The sequence below is a fragment of the Zonotrichia albicollis genome, chromosome 1 (assembly GCF_047830755.1).
Source record: "Zonotrichia albicollis isolate bZonAlb1 chromosome 1, bZonAlb1.hap1, whole genome shotgun sequence".
Lineage (NCBI taxonomy): Eukaryota > Metazoa > Chordata > Aves > Passeriformes > Passerellidae > Zonotrichia > Zonotrichia albicollis.
In genome coordinates this window covers 41,985,655-42,008,998 of record NC_133819.1, presented here as the reverse complement: position 1 = coordinate 42,008,998, position 23,344 = coordinate 41,985,655, and the positions used below count along the sequence as shown (strand labels likewise).

General features: G+C 37.8%; 1 protein-coding gene across 1 annotated transcript in view; it reads right to left on the bottom strand.

Moving 5' to 3' along the window:
* The window catches only part of CNOT10 (CCR4-NOT transcription complex subunit 10), a 32,346-nt gene that overhangs the window by 3,263 nt on the left and 5,739 nt on the right, over positions 1 to 23,344 (bottom strand). The window contains exons 3-17 of the mRNA XM_074539106.1: positions 20,772 to 20,933; positions 20,120 to 20,270; positions 18,985 to 19,130; positions 18,021 to 18,107; positions 17,215 to 17,298; positions 16,344 to 16,461; positions 15,364 to 15,513; positions 13,567 to 13,769; positions 10,848 to 10,969; positions 10,076 to 10,252; positions 7,417 to 7,497; positions 2,660 to 2,773; positions 1,184 to 1,314; positions 388 to 423; positions 159 to 286 (exon numbers count right to left, since the gene is read on the bottom strand). Coding sequence (XP_074395207.1) covers positions 159 to 286; positions 388 to 423; positions 1,184 to 1,314; positions 2,660 to 2,773; positions 7,417 to 7,497; positions 10,076 to 10,252; positions 10,848 to 10,969; positions 13,567 to 13,769; positions 15,364 to 15,513; positions 16,344 to 16,461; positions 17,215 to 17,298; positions 18,021 to 18,107; positions 18,985 to 19,130; positions 20,120 to 20,270; positions 20,772 to 20,933 — 1,890 coding nt within the window. The remainder of the gene's footprint in view (positions 1 to 158; positions 287 to 387; positions 424 to 1,183; positions 1,315 to 2,659; positions 2,774 to 7,416; positions 7,498 to 10,075; positions 10,253 to 10,847; positions 10,970 to 13,566; positions 13,770 to 15,363; positions 15,514 to 16,343; positions 16,462 to 17,214; positions 17,299 to 18,020; positions 18,108 to 18,984; positions 19,131 to 20,119; positions 20,271 to 20,771; positions 20,934 to 23,344) is intronic.

Below are 23,344 nucleotides of genomic sequence, written 5' to 3'. Positions count from 1 at the left end.
AATAGAGACTGGTTCATAAAGACAGAGAAAAGCCATCATCTCAGCAGGGTCTGCAAGTAAGCTGGGCTGTGAAATCACCAGAACTCACTGTGATCCGAGTGGCACTTTGAAGGAAGCACATTTGTCCCTAAAGCTGCCTTGAGGTTTGTTTTTCATACCTGATGAAGACACTTTCGAGCTTTGTCATATTCACTCCTCAAGCAGTAAGCACTTCCGAGGTTAAACAACATCATTGTTCGAGCAGACGTGACTGAACTGGGGTAACACTGTGGCGTCTGCTTGCCAGCTGCAATTAAAAGAAAATAAAATTCTTCTTTTCCTTACACTTTTATTCCAACTGGCCAAGTAAGTTCTTGTACTCTGCTGAATACAGTGGCTGGTACTTACAAGATTCCATTGCCTCATTCTCTCCTTTGTCAGACCCTGCAAAGAAAAAACAAACACAAACACGTCATGTTCTGTGACCTTTTTTAAAGGTTATTACAAAAATAATGCAAAGATACAAATTTTCTGCTTTCTTCACAGTCTGACATTAAAGAGGGAAAACAGATCAGTTTGCTCAAGAGTTTACATCATTCAAGACTTCCTATCTTCAGTGTTGTACTTTTAGATTTGCAGATGAGTACAGTGAGCTCAAACTGCAGGCATGTCACTGGAATTAGAGCTGCTGCAGACTCCACTATACAGAGGGTTCTGAAGTACTTTTCTCTAACAGAATACACACTCCCAAAAGGAGGACTAAGATTAAGGTCTCCCCACTCCCTATATCTCAGTAAAGTGTTCTGCAGTGGTATGACAAAGCCTGGTTTAAAGACCAAAAAGCTGGAAGAGATAAATGACATAAAACCCAAACTTAACCATAATAGCATATTTAGCAAAAATGACTTCAAAAATTTCCTTCAAACAAGTCAGAATACTACAATATACAGTCCTATTAATGCTACAGAATTAATCACCTCATAGGAGTGACAAACAAGGAAAAGACACACCAAACACAAAGTAAGAACTGAAGCCAGGAAAATAAAAACACAACAACAGAAACACAACACCCTCCTGTAACCTACAATAACCTACAGGTCTTAAAACAAAATGTCTTAATCATCATTATATCTGTGTCTACAAAGTTACAGCAGGAAGGCAGCTGAAAGCATAACCAGTTATAACGAAGTGTGGGTGCATTAACCTTGATCCTGCTCATTTGAAGAGATCCCAAGGGAAACATCAGTGACATTCTCGGGGTTCAAGTGAGTGATGGCATCAGATATTCTGTCTAGAGAGATGAGAGCTTCTGCTGCATACAAATGCCCAAGAAACCTACAACAGCAAAGGGTCAGGGTACAAATGTCAGCACAGCAATCCCCACAGTTTGTTATGAGAGACAAACAATGCAGTTTTTGATGGGAGCACATGGGAATTGTTACTGGGAACAATAGCATGGAAGTTAACTTGCTCATAAGGTATTGTCATAATACCCAGTTCTACCATTTCCTGCTTTTAGGCACCAAAGTTATAAAAAAATTCCACACCTGAATAATGACAATTCATCCATGCACAGGAGTTTCCTTTCCACAGAGAAAGTATCTTGGTGGGGCTTTACTCAGAATTAAGAAAAGCCACGCCAGAATATGGATACATCTACAATTTAAAGTGTTACATTAATTTACATTCAATAAAAATAAAGCACCTGTTTTCCTGGGACCAAGATACACACCTCTTTGTCTTTGCAAAAGAACTGTTATTTAGCATTTGTTTCATTACATAACAGTAACACAAAATTATCTGTTACCTTGCAAACTCCTCAAAGACCTTGCTAATACAATGGCTATGCAAAAGGATGAGCTGCAGTAGTGTGAAGAAAAAAGCCAAAGAATTTAACTGGCATGGACCAGTTTAAAGCATGGTGCCAGCATATAAAAACAAGCACAAGTTACCTTGCCTTCCACCATACATTACCAGTTTTGAAAAATATTACTACTGTAAAAACTTCTGCTATACTTTATCTTGTGCATTAAGTGCAGTGTCAGAAGGATAGGACTGAAGTTGCCTTTTTTGAATTTGTAGAATTCTATGAGAACTGGTGGGTAGAAAAAGAATGCACTTTGAATATCCTTCCAAAAAATACAGTGCCAAATGAGAGGTGACCAAGAGAAACTGCAGAATGGAACCTGCATAAGCAGCAGTAGCAGGTGAAGTGACAGTCCTGCACACACAAGATCTGTTACCCTGAGTGACTGAGCAAACCTTCCCCTCTGAGGCTGTAGTTTCAGAAGCAACCTTTCAGCTGTGTGGGTTTGGGCTGATGTTGGCTACCCACAGCTGCACATCCCTGCCCCTTGTGCTGTGCCAAGCATGTGCAACCCTGCAGTGAATCACAGAGACCTGATGGTCCTGCTGCTGCATGGGACCCAGAGCTGGACAAACAGTAACAAAAGCAGCAATTGATTCCAAATTATGTGGAATTCATATACAAAGGAGGGAATTCATGTTCCTGTGGATCAATGGGCATTTAGTCAGGGCTTCAACAAGAACAGGAGCAGGTCAAGCAATTCTTTGCATCAGACACAAATTTGGCAACCAAATACAGACATTGGATGCTTCAACTCAAACTGTCCAGCAAAACACAGGGCTGAGAAAGAAGAAATGACCCCATCAGACTTACTTAAGAGACCCTGAGAGCTTTGGTTGCTGCAGAAGTTTATCTGCATGATTCAATGCCATAAGGTTATCCCCCAAAGCCAGAGCCACGTAAGCACTACACGCAAGGATTGAGCACCTGGAAGAAACAGACAAAAAAACAAAGGGGAGAAGGGGAGAGTCAGCATGTTAAATGGAGAATTCTGTGATTCCAAACACACTTGTTAAATCCTCTTTCTTGTTTAGTGCTAAAGAAATATGTCAAACTTTCAATAATGACTTCCTATCTAACCATGAAGTTAAAGAGTTTTCATTATTTATGGACTTGATTGTCCTACAAACATAAACCATGGATTACCATGCTGTGCTCAGTAAGATTTTGCAGTTTTCATCATAAATAACAGACTAAAAAAAGATGGACTTCACCACGTGTCATTTTTCTCATGGAAAGTTTCCCTTTCTCACACTGGTCTTGTTACTGTTCTTGCCTTGGACCCATTTGTAGTCCTCTGCCCTCACCTTCTGTTGTAGAGAACTGTAGCAGGTTTCTAGATTGCTATAAGACACACTCTACAGACACACAGTAGCTATCAATTAGGCTGTAACATATTTCACTCTTCTATTGAACAATATCTGCACACAGGGAGACAACACTGGAGAATCTGGCATTTCCAGTTTTGTGTTCAGTTGAGGGCTGTAACCCAGTGCCAAGACTCTGAGTGATCCATGGCATTTTGTTGCCATCACAGACTTGCTTATCTTTCCAAAACCAGAAAATCTCTGGCAGTTCATTTAATGAAATCTGAACTACTCACATTTTCCATCTTCAAACAATAACCCCACATCAGGACGCCATCATTAGGCCAAGCTTCACACTTTGTAATAACTGCTCCCCTCTCCAAACACTGTTCTTGGCGATATTTTCCACTTGGTAAAACATCTTTCAGTGCAGGCTGCCCTGTCCTCAGGGCACAAGCCTCTGCCCAGGACACCCTGCTGTGAGCAGGGCTCTGTTCCTCTTCAGGGAGGATGAGTGGATGCTCTGAGAGGGGTTGGGAGCAGAGGGAGGAGAGGCGCGGGCTCTCCCGCTGGCCGGCGGGCTATTACTGCCCAGCCTTCTGGCAACTGTCAAGCCCGCTTTCGGTCCAGCAGTAAGTCATGTCATTCATGGCAGGGCCTGGGGTGCCTTTATTCCCCTTTCCCAGGAGGCATGCTCCTTAATTATGCACAAGTAGGATAAGAAACTTCTCCAGTGTTTTCCCCTACCCCCCACTTCCTCTTCACCGTGTCCAGATGTCACATCAAATCTGAGCACATACAAAAGCTTGAGAGAGGGAGAGGAAAGCTTCCCCAGCTCAAGTCCCAAACCTAAAATATTTCTGAAAGGTTGTGACTGGGAAGGGGGATGGAATGGGGAAAAAAATCTCTGCAATAACAGCCTGCTTCTAACAAACCTCTTTTTGTCTCTACCTCAAGGAAGTACAGCTTTTAAATCAGCAGAGATGCTGCGTGTCACCAGCAAAATACCCTTAGACACAAGTCAGGGCCTGCAGAGTAGGTTATTACTGCCCTTCCCATCAATGTGTGTTACATTTCCCACAACTTTTTTAAAGCCTATTTTTATTTCTGCAAGTGTAAATTCAAACACAACACATTCTCCAATCATACAACAGGATGAAACCTACTCCTCTGCTCTAAGTGCCAGCCACTGTTTGCTGCCACATAAGAGCAGGCAAAAGCCTTCAGCAACAGTCATCTAAGGAGGAAAACATTCAGATTTCCTCCCATGCAGTTGTGTTTCTTGCACTTGGATCCATTGTTGAGTTGGCTGAACCGAAGCTCAGGAGAGCTGACAGCCAACCGGAGCAGAAGAATTGCAGCACAAGGGAAAAGACAAACTAGTGTTTCACCCCGCTCAGGATTCTGACAAAACTCCGCAGGTCGCCTTTGAGCACGGCAGACTTCCAGCATCACCGAGCCTCCACATGCCCTAAATAAAACTGCCTTTGCACTAGGAAAAAGAAAAATGTTTTTTTAAACTGCCAGATTATGTCAAACAGCCTCTTGTGTAGGTCTAGGCAACAGGATTTGTCAGCCCACACAGACTCTAAGTTTACGGAACCCAAACTCCACATCTGCCTTGCTTTATTTCTCAGGGAAATGGCAAGCCAGAGCAAATCCAGTCCTTCAAAACTTAGTATGAAGGCACCAAAAATGACACTTCTAAACCATTAAGAGAACGTCACAAATGTGAAATAATTTCAAACAGCTAAGCCCAACAATGGATACAAAATACCTACTTTTTATGTTTCAACACAGGCAAACAATACAAAATATTAAGCAATACCGAATGCAGACTGTGCTTACTCCAAGGGGAAAACCAGCACCAGCAAAGGGGAGATGGGGGAAGAACTGACTAAGAGTGAGGAAGAAGAGAGCAAAACAGCTATGGGTGATAATCACTGTAAGCTTCTAGTATTGTGACAGGGCCAAACAGGCCACTGCAACCTTTAAATGGGTAACCGAGGCAAAACTGGGTAAGCGTGGAGAAAACAAATGATTCCTTTAACTCTATCTGCTTTGAGGGGCAAAATTAGGGTTCTTACACAAACACCTTCAATCTAGAGAGAAAGACTACAACAAGGTCTGTTGCTGTCCATCTCAACTTTTACAATAAAATCCACAACATTTTCCAAATGTAGAACTGTGGTGTAGCAGAACATCTTTTCTCTTATGTATCCAAACAGTGTTAGGTGGCTGTGGTGTGTGGAACATACCACACCCTGAGAGCAGAGCAGGGGAACTGGCTTGTCCAAGGATGAGAAGCACCGAGGCAGATTGTTTAGAAGAAACTCAGAAGAAAAAACTGGAGTTTCTACTTCCAATGCATAAATTCTTAGCAATGATTGGTGTCCTTAGACTTCTGCTTGTTGCTTTTAAAACCTTGCAATTGAATTACTGCTTATTATGAGAATAGTCCACTCAACTAGTCCACCAATTTGTGCAGAAGTATCAAGCAATATAGAGGGCATGTAAACCTTTTCCAGATGATATTTTTAGCTTTTAAAAACTGTTCAGGGGCAAAAGTAAGTCAGGCATTTTTAACTCTTACAACAATCCACAACTCTATAAAATCATCCAAAAAAAGCATTCAGAGTCCCTTTTCAGTTCTAGAAGTAATAGAGGTTTTTCAATTCAGCGACTTGTCAGGAAAAAATTGAACAGATACCTATTCCTTAGGATAATCCTTGACAACATCCAGAATTCTTTCTTCTTATTTTTCCTGGACTCAACAAGAATTTCAATTTTCTCACTTAGCTCCTCAGTGAGCAAGGCTACAGGACTACTATTTCAGTGTAATGTATTTTGCTATTCACATCTTCAGAAGCTTAGAAACAATTTCAGCAGAATCTCTTTCTAGGAATGTGTAGTCCTCTAGATTAAACCAACGTACGCAGTGAAAAAAAAATCCAATGTTTTTCCTTTCCTTATATGAAGTTCTTTACCAGAAGCAGCTCACTTCTTGCTGAACTGCTAAGTTTTTCCTGACATGTTGTCAGATTTCATCAGTAGATAACAACAGCTGATTGTGAAAAATAAGACTACGTATTAAAAAAAAAAAAATCACAAATTGACACCATGTAATTTTGACATGTGGCAGCCACACTTTCAACAGTCAGGAGGAGAAAAAAAACCACAAAACCCACAAGCAATCCACATCACTGTTTTTAATCCAGCATGTTCTATTTCAAGTAGCACACTCTTGTACCACTCCAGAATAAATAATCAATGTTGCCTCACAGATTCCTCCTGAAGTACTTTTAAATGAGTACAAAAAGATTTGCTACATGTAGTGAAGCAAAGGAAAGGTTAAGCTGGTCATTATAAAACATAGGTTACCCGGGGTTAGGCTGAAACAGAATGTTTACCTAAGAGTTCAAGTGGGAAATTACTGTATGCTTTGTCCATAATAGAAACTTAAAACAGATTTCTTTTTCCTAAACAGGTGCAAGCTTTATAGTAAGAGATTTTCAACAAGCTGGAAGCCACCTGAAATAATTAACATTGCCACTAAATGGTAATTTTGGGGAAAAGTAAAGAGACTCCAGATAAAATGATACTTATTTACACACACATGAGTTATTCCACCTGGAGAACATTCAGACTCCTGAACGGGCAGTTTAAGGATCTTTGAGAACACATAAGAAATCTACAGTGAAATTTTACCTATATTTTTCCATTGTGAGAAAGTCAAATGCCTGGACAGAGGCATTTTTGCTTTCTATTTTATGCAAACTAGGGATTTATTCCTGCTGAAAGGAACACCATTCTCATTGGTAAAAGCAGCTATGCTGCTTTCCATTTTCATTTTTTTTTCCCATCCAACAAGCATATAATGTGGGGACTGAATTCTAAACTAGCCTTGTTGCGGCTTTAAGGGGAAAAGGTACATACAGGAATTTCCATCCCCTTCCACCAACGTCAACAGCCATTCTCAGGCTTTTTAGATTTGTCCTTACGAGACTTGGTATTTTCAGCTTTGCCAAGTATATAAAACCAAACTTACAATACTGGAATCAAGCAGACTGATCTACCTAAGCTGCAATTCTGGATGGTTTCTATTTGTTCAGATTCAAAGCCCAGAAGAAAGGAAGCACACACATTTGAAAAAAAGATTACCAGCTACAATTCAACATCACAGGTGGCTACAAAAAGACCCCTAGGAATCACAATTAAGGGAGAGGCTTTTTTAATGATGAATATTTGACATTATTTACTTGCCTTAAATTCTCCAATTCCTGTTTCTTCAAAGGTGAAGAAGGAGGAGCTGCAATGAATTTATCCCCTTCGTGACTTTTATTGCTAGAATAAAAACAGTGTATTACTATAATAGATAATTTAAAAATTCTCAGTGTATTTATTCACTCCATTTAAAAGAACATAAATTCTGCAGCTTAAAATAGAGGGAGTTGAAGTCATTCACAGATTGAGGCATATGTTCTTATCCCAATCATTCTATTTGAGAAGGAAGAAGTGGGACACTTGCTGGAAAGGATTTGACTGACAGACCAAACAACCCACACCATTCTTCACAGCCTTGAACTATTTTTGAAGTTCAGTGCAGGATAAGCATTTTTAACTGGAGGGACACAGAATTTGCTGCATTTGTAGCTTCTCTCCTTTTAGTCTGTAAGAAAAGCAGTAAACTAGTTTTCTCTCTAGACCTCTTAAAAACTAGTTACATAAATACTCTAGAAAGATAACCCACAAAGTGCTACAGCTTCCTTTAGATTTCTAGCTTCCCTTTATTACAAAATGCCTCTTCTATTTTTTTCCCTTTCTCCAAATAAAATTCCACTTTCTTAAAATTACACCTTTTTGGGGGGGGGAGGACAGGGGAGCATTCATTCCATTTAAGAAGTATGAAACTTCAGCCTCCAATAAGCTGAAAGAACCTTCTGGAATGTGAATTGAAGAGAGAGCTAATGGCTGTATCTTGGCAGTGAGAGGCACCAAGGTCTAGAAAAAGATTTAAAAGAAAATTCAGATTTGAAACTGAATCTGTCCACTTAACAAGAACTTAATTTATGAGTTTCATGTCTCTCTATTACAAATAGGTAAGATAACTCCAACATTCAAAACATACAGCAGAAATTTCCAAGGAATTCATACTCAATAATGCTGTACATACTTCATGCCTTTACCAAAAATTAGTTCCAAAAAATACCCTTAACCACTAAAAGCATTCACTCTTTTCTTGTGAATAAGAGAAGAATCTGCCTTAAGAGTCAGCTTGCTCAATTAGTGGGATTTGCTTTAAAACCATCCTGTTCAATTAGTGTGATTTTCTTCAAATGCCTTGTATGTTTTACTGTTCTCTCACAGAGGTTCCCTTGTCAGAAGGAACAAATCCTTAGAGAACCTTTCAGAATGTGACACAGAAATTCAAGAACAGCCTCCTTTGTTGGATATTTTGAAATTGGCAATGACTACTGGAAGATATGAGGGAGTCCTTTCTTTAGCTTTTTTCAGCTGAAGAAGCATCTGGTTTTGAAAGCAGAAGGTAGCAAAGGATCTTCCCATAGAGGGCATGTTTTCCTTTCCTCACTCCAACAAAAATAAACAAAAACTACCCCAATAGAAAACAAAAAAGAAGGTCTTGTCTGAGTAAGGGCCACCATTTTGTTTTCATTACAGCCCCTTAGTGAGCCCCAAAAGCTTCAAAGTGAAGTCCCATTTAAACCAGAGAAGCTTCATCTCAATGGGCTGCATATACCCTTGGCCAGAGAACCTCCAATCTTAGTAAAGAGAAAAAGAAAAAAAAACTCTACAAGAAACAACCAAACAAAAATAAAAACTCACAACCACCTCCTCCTCCCTCTGACTTTAATAAATCATTTGGTCATTTGACAAGATAGACTGTAATTGGAAAAACAGGACTATAGAGGGCAGCTTTCAAATATTGTTGCAAACAGTAACAGCCAGTGACCTCCAGCCACAGACAACCTCAGAATATATGGGGATGCACCTTGTGCCTACTCAATACAGTATGTGTACAGTAAATCCTGCCTTGTGACAAATGGATCTCATCTTCCTAACATTTATCTGTACTCAGGTCTGACAAAACCAGTGTTTTTTCATTACTCTCTAAGTAGTTGAAGTTCTACCACAGAAACTTTTTCCAGATGAGTTATTGTAACATTTACCCTCAAAATGGTCTTTAATGAAAGTGTAGATTACGACCAAAAGTTGTTCTCCAAAAGGAAGTCCCAAATGTACGAGGTGATGCAATAAATTAAGCCATCTTCCTTTAACATAAGTGTCTACAAACTACTTTTTCTGAAATTTTATTGACAGGAAAGATTTTTCTTAAATTCTTTTCTGCAAAATATGATTATTAAGCAATAGCTCCATGCTGCTTTCCTACTTACTTTCTAAATCTAGTTTCCCATTTTAATGCAAACACAACAAAGCACACTAGGGCTGATGAATGTCAAACCTGATCATGGGGAAATGCTTACAACTGAATTTCCAGACACTCAGATATATATTGAATCAAGTACACGGCGCACGTGCGCTCACACACAAAATCACTGTAACATGAAACTTCACTTACAATTAGAGAAATACCAATATGCACAGCAGGAGGGTGTGGGAAAACATAACATTTGCAGCACAGAAAAAAAAAAAAGATGGCCAAGGGAAAAAATAATTTTTACTGTCTAATTTAATAAAAGCTGATAGGGACAGGAGGAGTCAACTCAGTATTTTATTCTTTAATTAAAACAACAAGCAGCTAAACAATTTCCTTGAACATACCAGCATTATTTACAAATTTGTTCTGTTTTTCTGCTGACCAAACCAGGTAAATCACAGACACAGAGCATTGGCCCAGAGTTCCTCTGGACAAAAAGAAGGGCTTATATTCAATTCTGTTTACCTGCATGCTTCACTGCTTTCAGTGTTTTCTGTATTTCCCCCCAGCTGATTATTAGTTTTAGATCCATTTTCCTGCTTGGGCTCCTGTTGATCTTCTGGCAGTAGCAGCAAGGCATTTCTTAGACAAATCGCTGCAAACTCCATGCTGGCTACAGGTATTGCTGAGGACTGCCCATCACTTAAAGAGACACAGAAGTTGACCAATAAGTAGCAATCCTACTAAATTGAAAATAAAAGCAGAGCTCCAAAAATAACTGAATGCAGAGAAACTTCACCCCAAAAAACGTTAAATAACATTTTAATATACCAAATGTAAATTATTAAGATGTAGTATCTTGTTATCTTTACACATTGAAAATACATCACAATACCCAAATAGTTTAACTAGTTTTTTGATTTCACTTACTAAAGTTTTATGGCAGAGCAGCTAGATTCTTCCCGCATTTTTCTAAAGTGGATAAGTGAAAATATATGTTTTTAAGTGAGAAAAAGAGGACAGATTCAGCTGTCTGAAAATAAAATTTCAGATAAGTAAATTTTAAGCTTGGATGCTCATCTTACTTACAATAAACACACAGTTAAGCCCTCTGCTGGCTATCACAGAGGAGGCACAAAATGATGTTTAAGACTCACCAAGCATTTTAGCATGCCTCTCTCTTCACTACATGAATGAACAGTTATTCCACAACAGTTTTAAAATCTCTGATAAACAGATATATATCCTTAACAAAGCTATAAAAACAAAATAAATAACCCATGGAAAACATACTCACTTATAAACAACATTCTGTATGGACTGGGATGCTAGGACTATCTTACGATGGTAGCCTTGACCTACTATTGATTGCACAATTCCCTTTTTGCTGGGAAGACCTTTAGTCTCTTGTTCTGATGTCTAAAAGGAAAAAGAAAAGAGCTTAAATATCAAGGCTATTGAATGAGAGCTTGACAAAGTAAGTGAAGGCTGAAAGAAGGCCTTGAACCCTGCTAAAATATAAGAATAATGGATACAGTTTTAAATCTAAAGTACAATGAAGGATCAGGCACCTTCTATTGTCTTTGTGTTGCAGAGGGGTTTTATTGCACACAGTGTAAGCACAGATTAGTTCTGACAGCTTGTCTGATAGCCTACTGACCTAGTTTCTCCTCTGTTTTGAAAGCAAAAGAACAATGAACCAAGTCATATTAAAAGAACTGACAGGATATCTAAAAAGAAATGATTTGATCTGCCACATAACATTCAGACTTGGCACTGTAACGCTTGCCATCTTCCCTGCTTACACAGCACTCAGAAAGCTCTCTGGAAAAGCTGCTCCCAAACTGTTCCACAGGGAGCACAAAGCTGAACAACAACATATGCAAAGATACATTAAATTAACTTGTTTAATGGATTGTTGAGTATGCAGACACATTCTGGGGGTCAAGTAAATTTAAAGCACTCTAATTGTCAGTCCCAAGAATTATCTCTACACCATGTTTACTGGGGTTTGTTTGGTTGTTTTACCATGAGCCATCTTAACTTCATTGCTAAGTTTAGCGAGTGATTAAGGGTTGCAGTTTTAAGAAAAAAACTTATCCTAAATCCGGACTTTCATAGTAGTCATTTTTTCAAAAATTTATCAGAATCCAAAACTAGACTGACATAGTAGCATAGCAGTAAAAATATTGAAATGGTAGCATTTACTGCCAAATAAAAAATGCATACACTAAGTTTGGCTATGAAGCACATATTTCAAAAAAGGTGTTTGAAATGCAGGTGTTTAAAGGGGACCCTTCTTCCATTCATATTTTGTGCTTACAAAATACTAAAGTGGGTGAAAATTAGCTTCAGTGAAATTGCTTTTCTGCACAGTGTTCAGAGCATAAATATGAATCCATGCTTAGATATAAAGAAATAGTGCTGCAAATTGAGTTACACGGTCAAATTGAACATATTACTGACTTTAGGTCCTCACTTGCCATGTTGCAAATCCAACAATTTAAAGATACTTTCTCTTTGCCTTTAATATTAATAACATTTAAAATTAATTTTTTTAAGATTACAAATTTAGGGAACAACAAGCTGGTTTTTTTGACATGAATTCAACTCTCTGGTATATCACACATTATCATAACTGTACAGGAAGAAAGCCTCAGGAACCTGGCATAATCTACTACTTTGGCTAGTCTGCAGTAAATAGGGAAATGCCCCATAAGGGTCTGTATTTCCCTTTTCCAGACTGTTAAATACTATCCTGGTAAATGGAATCCTAGCTTTGGATTTTTGCCATAAAACCACTAATCCGCTCGCATACTCAGCTTTTCACTAGACACGATCAGATGTGTTTTCTTTATCTATTTCTGACTTGCACCCAGTAGGATTGATACAGAAAATTGAAAAATTAGTATGAAGAAAGCTGTTCTTCCTGCATTTGCTGTGCTTTATAAAACTCAGGCAGTCTGACAAGTAGCACATACAGAATCACAGTCAGTCCAGTTTTGACCCAATACTCTTGAATCTTCAGTGCTCTGCCTCTGAAATTGATATACAAGCAAACTTCTGCTATAAAGTTAAAGATACAAAGATATAAAGTTGTATCTTTCTTAAGTTCTCTGAAATAGAGATACCAAAATATTGAGTACTATTCAAATTCCCATAGGAAAAGTTACTAATTTTGTAATTGGATAATGTGCAGTAAATAAATGCACAGAGGCCAAGCAGAGAGGAAAAAGAGGATTCAAGGATGGGGGAAAATACAGTGAATATAGCTATTTGCTCAATTCATCCCACACATGCTGTGTGAGGAGTGCAATGGGCATACTGTGGGAATAACTGTATAGGATCATGCAATTACAGATTATATCATCACTCCCCCACACTTAAGGGGTGAATTACAGTTTTTACAGGGAATCAAGTAGAGTGTATCTTAATTTCACAGATATCCTATTTAGGTGCAGTTTTTTCTTCCTGTCCTCAGCCCTCTGAATTTTATCATGTGGGTTTATCCTAAGCATACATGGATCAGCAGGTTGAAAACAAGATGTCCCACAGGACATGTAATATGCCTGCCATCAGCAGGTTTCCACCAACGTGGCCACGAGAAGAAGGTGAAGGCTTAGCAATTAGAGATTCCATTTCCCAGCAGGTGTGATCCCAACAGCTTCAGCATGGAGAAGGCTGATGTCTGCTTCCTCAGTCTCTGTCACTTACAGGCTACTCCCACAAAAGTCTCACCCCACTTAATCTCTAGTGGACAATAAGTGAGGAAACAATGAAACCTCAGATGAGCTTTGGCTGCATGAAGAGAAAAAGACCACATGCAGAGTTCCCTTCACCTGTTGCAGCTTCAGATTAAACATGTAAAAATACATATACACAAGAAATAATTAATCTGGATTTACAGAGGTGTTACAACATCAGGCCTTCAAAATACACAGCTTAACTCTAGGTATTAGTCCCATCTTTCTGTAATCACATGCCATTCTTTAGAAGAATTTTCCAAAGCTACTTACCCCTTTATTGGCAGCAATGCAGCATTCTGCTATCCTCAGCCACAGACGAGGGTTTGAGTGATAGACTTGGACTGCCTCAATCAGGCATTCAAAGGCAGCTAAGGGCCTCCCAATATGCAAGAGCTGAATGCCACAGTTATAGAGCAACTCGTATCGTTTATTAGTCAGTAGTGTACACATGGGTCTCCCTGAAAATTTTTTACCTGCAGAAAAGGATTACATTACATTGGAAGTGCAGCTCAAGACAGCACAAAACTCAAAGAGGGAAGCTGTGAGAAACACCCCAAAGCTACCAAAATCCCCCTCATTGCTGAAATCCACTAGCCTCCCTCTGTAAATTTCTTTCATATCAAAACTGATTTCAAAGACAAATTAATTGTATTCTTAATTAAGACTGAAGTACATTAAATGCTAACCTCATACATTCCTTATCACACAAGCTAACTGTATACAATAGTACTGAATCCCAGATTTGTGAGAATGCACATCAACATACATTCCAGAGAATATAGATTCCAGAAGAAAACTTTGCTGTTAACAAGCATAAAACACTTTCTGTCTTCACATTAATAAGGCAACACTAGGTCCAGGGAAAAAAAACCAACAAAATGCCAGATAGTGAGTATATTTTAAAGAAAACAAGAAATGAAGACAATTATAACTTCATCATGAAATGATGAAGACTGAGTGAGGAGGCCCTCTATAGCCAGATTGGAGAGGTCTCACATTCACAAGCTCTGGTCCTGTTCTCTGGAACAACACAGAAGGGCATAAACAATCCAGGAGATTCCTGGAATGTGTTTATGATTTCCTTCTCCAAATGTTGAAGGAGCCAATGAGGACAGGTCCTATACTGAAGCTCATTCTCACCAACAAGGAGGGGCTGGTTGGAACCATGAAATAGTGGAGTTAAAGATCCTTAGGACAGTAGAAGTATGCACAGCAAGCTCACTACACTGGACTTCAGGCAAGTAGACTTTGGCATCTTTGGGAGTCTCATTGGTACAATACCATGGGATAAAGCCCTGAATGGAAGAGGAGCCCAAGAAAGCCGATTAATATTCAAGGATCACCTCTGCCAAGCTCAGGAGTGATGTATCCCAACAAAGAAGTTGGGCAGAAGTGCCAGGAGGCCTCCTGAACAAGGAGCTCCTAGACAAATACAAAAAGAAAGATTACAAAGGGTGGAAGCAAGGATCAGCAATCTGGGAGGAATACAGAGAAACTGAGCAACCAGGGACCAGATTGGAAAGTTAAAGCCCTGACAGGATCAAATCTGACCAGGAACATCAAGGGCAACAACAAAATCTTCTACAGATATGTTGGTGATAAAAGGAAAACCAGGGAAAATATGAGTTCCCCCCACAAGGAAACAGGAGACCTGATTACCCAGAATATGCAGAATATGGACAAAGCATCCTTCATGCCCTGATGATTCCACACATTGTCAGCTGGACTATAAATAACCTATGTAAAATAGGTCACAAAAACTTTTTTTTGTCATCCCTCCCTAACTGATGGACAAAGTCTGTAAACAAGAGAGAAGTAATTGTCCCAGCACCATGGTACATCACAAAAACCAGAAAAATAAAGAACATACTTAATCATCATCATGTATTTCTGGCAACAGCAACCACATTCCTACATCAGGTTATCATCAAAATTCTCACCCCTCTTACCCTGCCCTCCACAAAAAGATGGAAGGGGAATTTTGCTGATGATTACTCAAACCTTCTGTTCTCTATTTCTTAGACTTGCCAACCCCTCTTCCACCATCTGTTTTAATCCCTTGCTTACCTGGATCCGAGCTGCCTGTTCCCAGCTGTGCACATGCATTATCATTTTCTTGCAAGGCCTTTTTAAAGTAAAAAATTCCTAAATTGTGCTTTCCCATTGCAAAGTGGATGCAGCCAAGATTGTTCCAGAACATACACCTCAAGCATTCACCTGAGAGAACAACAAAAGACCATTTTCAGAAAGTGACAGTTGTTGCTAAGCCCACAAAATGCTCCAGTCACTTTCTGATGGGTCAGCATATTATGGCAGATGATTTTCAGTGAGATGTTCATGGGTGACAGTGTTACATCCAATATGACATACACATATATTTATGCCAACTTAACCATATAAGCAGGAAATGCACCCTTCTTCCTAAATATATGTTCAGGTAACACTGTGAGAGGTTTTTTCTAAATAATAAAGGACAAAAATTTTAATTTTTCACTTATCTGCTGGTGACTAAAGTTTTACAGGGTTAAGAAAAAAAAACCGCCCTAAAATCCAAATAACCAGACTATTAGCAAATTAAACAGACATGATTTTAGTCATAGCCTAGGAAGGCTACTAAATGAACAGTATACTGTGCAAAAAAGCTAATGCAAAAAAGTTATGTGACAGTAAAATTTTCAAAAATTTTAAATAATAAAGAGAACTTTAAGCAGAAAAACTGCCAGAGAGGCCTCAATTCTAGATCTAAGTTGCATTTTGTTTCATTTATTGATTAAGAGACTCGATCATGAGCCTTGCAAATAAAACACAGCTTCATAAATCCATTTTCACGGACAATCACAGCCTATTGTACAAGAATGTTCAATGAAAATCACTACAGTGTTGTGTGAGAGTACAAGAAGACAGATGAAACCCATCCAGCATATAAATCCATTACTTTCAGGGCTGACACTGTTAAGTAATCATTAATATCCTTAAAATTGCTATCAACAAGTAGTTCTGTTATACTAGACACTGAAGTACCTGTAGATGAAGGGGTTTTATTTTACCTGTTTTCATGAAGCCTGGATGTTCGGCAATGTTGGCACTGTTTAAAAGTTTGACAGCTTTACGGTAATTGCCTCTCAAATACTCAAAATTGCTCTTAAGAAAGAGGGAAGGAGCTGACTGTGAAGCAGAAAACAATAGTTAGTTATGTCTTGGTTGATGATTTCTACTGCCAGTGTTATATCAGTTCACAAACTTGCTTCTCCTGCCATTTTAAAATAAATGGGTTTAGGCCATGCTACTTTCAAGAACTCTGTCATGAACTTTAGAGACCCTGTCATGGAAGTGGCTAAGGAGAAAGGATCTCTAACCTGTCCTCTAATACCTTCCTCCTCACACCTCCCCTCCCTGCAGAGTTCCTTGTAGGCTGGAATCTCCCAACACAGACCTCATGATCCAGAAGGCGTTCTGTTAAACTTGCTTTCCAGCAAGACATAAGCCTCCAAAATATGTCAACAAAAAGGAAAAAAAAAACAACTCAAAAAAATGCCCACATATCCCAGAATTAATCCTTTATAAATTGGTTTAAACTACCAATTACATCAAAGTTTGTAATATGCAAAACATCTATAGTAAACTAAAACTTATTTCATTTCAATTATAAAGAATGCTGAACCTGTTTATTATATAGTGTTTCACTGTTATTTTGGCACCACAAGGCATATTTTTTTTAGAAACTGAAAAGAGCACAAATAAGAAAATTCTACATTAATTACATTTGCAAAGATATTATAAAACAAACTGACTACATAAAGAATTACTTCAAACATCCACCCTCAATACGAACTTTTTTTGTAAAGAACATTACCAAATTCAGTTTTAAGATACAGAACACATGTAGATTTGAAAAACAACAGCCTTAAGAATACTTACATTCCCAGCTGTATTCATAACAGACTTGATCTCCCTTTTGCATGCTTTTAATGACTTCATCTGGATATAGGCTCTCACCTTATACTGTTAAAAAATTAAATTTGTTAAATAATATACAATGATTTCTGCAGGTTTGCAAGACAAACTGTATCTAGATATTTACTGCAGAATATTTTACATACATTTTTAAAATAAGTAGCAAAAAGCTATTCAAAAAGTCCTCACAAAAAAGAAATTCTATTCAAATTTTAAACACCACATTTATAGGGTTTGTATCACAATAAGCAGATGAACACTTTGTTCAATGGCCAACAGCTGCTCCATATTCAAACACAGATATGAGCACTTAAAATGACAAACTAATTAAAATAATCTACCATCTTAAACCCAGACATTTACCTACTAAACTGAAAACACAAGTAAGTGAATGCTTATAGAGAAGCACTCTGATTCTTCACATATTTTTCAACAGAACAGTACAGTGAAATAAAACCTCAGCTGATTTAGACTGGAGGTTGAACAGACAAATTCAGTGCAGTGAACTGTCATGTAAAGGAATAATTATAATTATTCCTTTATATAATAACACAGGGACTGAAATGGTGGTGGTGGGCAGGATGCCAGGTCAGTGTTTCCTGTACATGGATCTTACAAAAAGGAAGACTTAGATAAATTCATTTTTTGTTTTACAACAAGGAGAGAGAAAGCATCATAATTTGGGCTGAACTGGTTTTGAAGGAGATGACACTCAGATTTAGAAAACTCTCAAAGGAATGTTCTTGTATAAATAACATGCAGACCCTTACCTGATGTATCTTAGATTTAGCAACTTCTATTAAAGCTCCACTTTCAGCTTTTTGATTTGAGGAATCTTTATTGGTATTATTACCTGACTGTCAAAAAAAAAAAAAAAGGAAGCATTACTGTTAGTCACCTTTTAAATTCAGTTGACAGATTCAACTTGCACGAAGAAAAATAAGTATTTAATAGTATTAATAATAATATTGTTTGAGTATTTAATATCAAAATATACACATCCCACCAGAAACTAACTTGAGTTTAACAACCAAAACCCACGAACCACACCAGTCTTTGAAGAGCTGAATTCTGTACTAACATTAGTGCTACACTATGTTGCTGTGCAGTTAAGAAGAATTCTTTTGCCTAGAAGGATGACATGCACATTCTACAGTACTTCTTTAATGCTTCCTTCAGTAGAATTACTATAAAGAGAGAAAATTTTATCTTAAGTGTGACATTCCATCAACAGGAAAACACTGAAATGCCCTCTCTTCACTTCCAAGACACCACTGATTTTCTTGATTTTTCCAAAAGGCACATGAAAGATTTCATTTGAAAGTGTGCCTCACATTGAGATACTGTGTAAAAAAGATACTTAATTTCCTATCCTATGCTGTGCAACTGCAGTTCCTCTGACACTGACTTCCCTTTCAAACTTAGGGTCTCATATGGTCATATTCAAAGACAAGCAATATTTGACCCAGGAGACAACTGTTTTTCCAATGCAAGTCTCTGACTGAAGAAAGACATTTTAGCTCCCTGGAGTAAGAGAAAAGGGTGAAAAAGAGGGAATAAACAGCTGTTGTACACAATTAACTCAGTCACTAAAATATTTAAGCCGCTGTTTAAAGTTACAGGTGATCTAACCCAGTCTTATAATTCCAAAGTCTATTAAGATACTAATTTTGGATTGAACTAAATCATACTTCTGATAAAGATTTAAAGGCATTTGTATGATTTTAAGCTTACCTCATTTTTTCCATTCTTGCTGTTATTGTTGCCCTGTGAAATCATTTTTTCCAGAACAGCAAGCAGATGCAAGGCTTTCTCAGCTTGGTAAGTTAACAGGTATAAGTCTACAAGCAAGAAGCACACAGCCTGGGCAAACTTCTCTTCTGTGAAAAGCAAAAAGAAAAATTTGTTTTACAGCTCTAATACCAATCCCTCCAAACATAGATGAAAAAAAAAAACGACTGTAAAGTGCCATTTATGCCACATTATGAGAAAAATCAATATACTACATAAGAAAAAATAATGCAGCCATGTCCAACCCACAGCTAAGCACAGACACTGAAAAGAAAGCTTATTTATTCAAATAGCATCAGCATAAAAGCACAGGCTAAAGACAGCTTAACAAGTATTTCATGTTTATAGGCCCTGAGAACTGATCTAAGTAGATCAGCACCAAAGTTGCAGCACCCAAACAGACAGAGCTGTATGCAGATGTAGAATCCCACAGAACTCACAAAGATTCTGTAAAACACATCTCTGTTTAGCTGACTTCACTGAGTGAGTCCCAATTATGCATACTGAAAACTGGGAGGAATTGAAGCAGGAACACAGCAGCATTTACTTAATTTACTGAGACCCAGAAACATACATCCTTCAGCCTTCTCACTTATAAGATTTAACAAGGATTATGAAATTATTTCATGCAAATATAGTAATTCTACTACACAAGGTATCATAGCTCATAAAAGTTGCAGACTTTGTATTCAGATATAAGCACAAACAATTATGCATTACCTAGTAAAGGTATTTAAAAATTAGTGCCCTGAAAAACAGACACCCACCCATCAGGCTGCATGATGACTCAAAACATTAGATTTCAAATAATTTCATTAGCTTGTACATATTATTTATACAAATACCATCTCAACTTGAAAGAATCCATTTCAGTTTCATAGCACTTGTCCACTAAAGCTCTCTGAAGCTTTCCCCCAAATTAGTTTGTTGTCCTTGATATAAGTAAAACATTATTTATTCCAAACCTTACCAAATTTCTTAAAACCATATTAGATAAATTACTGTCTGACAGTGAAAAAGACTGAATTGTCTTTCTGTAGTTCTTGAAAGGACAAGATTCTTCTTTCTGCCTACATACCAAAAGGCTCTATGAACTGGTACAGCTTCTCCCCGACAGATATAGCTTCAGTATACTGACGGAGATGGTACAGGATCACAGCTTGATTGTAGTACAGCATACTGTTCTCAACATCATCCAAACCATCCATTTCTTCAACAACAGAGTGAACCTGAAAAAACCCCACTCATTTCATTAAACTTTCAGTACCTATGATTTTAAAGTACCAGGTATTTAAAAAAAAAGCTCCAAAGCTATGAATTTCTCTAAAGTAAATTATAACTTAGTGACCTAATAAACTTCATTGTTGCTATAAATTAACACAGCAAAAAAACATGCAATGAAATACAGAACTGTCAATTGAGCAGTAAAGTAATATTTTCACTTTTTTATCATTTCACAAACTATTCTACCTTAAGGACTTTCTACTGAAAGAACATAGCAGGTCCTTCTATTGTTATAATTGCTGACCAATTTCAACAATAGTTAAAAACACAACTAAAAAACTGTCCTACAAGATTAAACTGACTCAGATGTTTAAAAGTAATGTTACTTTCTTATTTTGTTAAATCTATGGGAGAAGGAGCAGAAGCCTTACTCCTACTTCACTGAAAGATCCCATCACCATTAACAGTACCCAAAATAAAGTACCATATCAATACAGTTGCATTACCTGGTTTTTCAGCTGGTTAAGGGTTTGTCTCAAATTGTCTGTGGTAGTCTGATTACTTTTACAGAACTCTGCAACAGCAGTATTCAAAGTTATTTTGTAGTCATCTTTGTTAATGTCTTGAAGGGTATTTAGGTGTTGTAAACAAGCATCATAGTTTCCAGCCTGTAAATTGCACACATACCAGAAACATGCATTAGAAGATAGTCTTTCCTTTATCAATACAAGTGAACTAAATGTGTATACACATCTTTCATTATTTATGCAGATTAACATAGATGAGCAACAAGTCTAAATGCTGAAATCATATCCAAACTTCAAAAATAACTTGGTGTAAGGACAAATTAAGTAGCTGATTACTATGATCAGATGTTTTCATGAAAAGTGTTATTCTCATTTCTCTTATCATATTAAGTTTCAAGATTCTGTTTCCTCGGTTTTCTCAATCTTTCCCCATTTCACGAACACTAAGCAGCTGCAGCTGCTTACACAAGTTCCAGCCCAACTTGGAACTTGTGTATGTTTATGTTCAGTCTTCAGTTCATCTGAATATATAGCGATTTACAATTGAATCTATGGAAGTTAGCTCAAGAGAGATTGGAAAAAGAAAGTGTCGCTTTCCCAAAATAGGTTTAAAAAACATTTTTACAAGCTTTAGCTGTTGGATGAAGTACTCAATCACCTAGGAATGCCTAAACAGAAACTAGGAGCCAAGCATGATGCTCCACTGATGCGTGATCTAGTGGAAAAATCCCTTTCTTTGACCACAGGAGGACTTTAGTGGCATCAAGGAATGAAAGAGAAACTCCTCACTCATTAAGCCTAGATGATGCTTCAGTTTCAACTGCTAAATTCCTACACATGAATAATCACATTTACCTCTCCCATATCAGAGTTATAGACAGATAAGCAGCCGCATTTCCATCTCTGTCAATGGTTCACACCCAAAAGCTAAGCTCTGGAGTACCACCCTCCACTTACTCCTCCTTTTCAGGTGCTGTTCCACAGAGCTTCTCCTGGACTGCTGAGTAACTTGCTATTAAGGGCAGAATACAACAGAGAAGAGCTCTGTGGTCCTTCTGCCCTCCCCAAGGAAGCTGCCACTCTACAGCTCCTCTCCATGGAACCACTCCAGTTCCTTCAGTCTCCCAGGCAGGCACACTTATACAACTTAGAGAGATGTAGCAGGACACTGACACATTTTCACACTGTAAGCACCAACAGCATGGATTGTCTTCTGATCATGGGCATGGACACAGGAACTTGCAGCTCAGCTGCTGGCATGCTCTTTAGTTGAAACAGTTCACCTCTTCCTGTGCTCACACTTGCAGCTTTTCTTCAGTAGGAGCTTCCAGATCACAGCAACAAGGCTTCTAATCATGGCTGGACTACAAACCTTGAACCTTTAAATGCTCAGGTTATTTTGTGATGTTTTTCATCAGCTAACAGTCCTTTATGCCACTCTACTAGATAGGATCTAGACTATAACACCCAATTCTATAGGAATTCTGTCAAGACTGGAACTGGGCATGTAATATGATAAACCAGGATATGAGACAGCCCACAATGCTATCTGGAGCTACTCAATAGCAAAAAATTGGCAAACAAGGCATCAAATTAATTCTGCTCACATCTGTTGCCACCTCACTCCATGAACTCAGGGAATTCTCAAAGCAAGAAAAATTTGACAAGATAAACCAAATAAATACACTGGACCAGGATAAAAGTAAAGATGAAATCATTAGCAGATCAAAAGTGTGGGCAAGGTGGAAAACAAATGACTCTCTCATGTGCCTTCAGTTCTCAGGATCAAATGCCACTGATTAAAATATTATTGAAAAAAGCAATTGAGCTAGACAGCGTTCAAGGAGACATCAGGGAACAGCACAGCCTTAACAACCAACCATATGCACTTAATGTAGCAAAATGAGTGAAACATAGAAGTACTGAGTGAAACATTGAAACGAGAATCTCAAAAGACAACACTTTAATTCTTCACTGATTTATTTCACACATTTAAAACTGAATTTAAAGCAAGGCATTTTGGAGACAGATATAATTGAAAGGAAAAGTAATTACACTTCCTGTCACACTACATAAAAATAGGCAAAATACAAAGAAAGAAATAAGTTGAAAGACCTGGTACTTGAACTTTAACACAGAAGAAAAAAAATCTTCCAAGAAACACAAAACAAGTAGTAGATACTGCCTGTAGGTGTTACACATTCAGAAATGTTTTATTGCAAAGTGACAGGGCATTATACAACACTTTTTGTGAAAGAATATAGTATAGCATGATGCTAAAACACAAGTGTTTGTTTCACTGCTGTTTTTTAAATACATGAGGTTCCTTCAAACACTAACACACCATTTTTAGCTTGATGTGATTAATTCTTCCAAGAGATCATGCACTTCCAATGCTGATGCAGAAGAGAAGCCTCATATAGTTTTAAGGTTACTAAGTTTTGAGAATCAAAATAAAAAGTGCTTTTGTTCAAGTATCCTGTTCAGTCTTCTCACATCACAGCAGACAGAAAATGCATGTGCTGCCTCTACAACACAACTAGTACTATTTT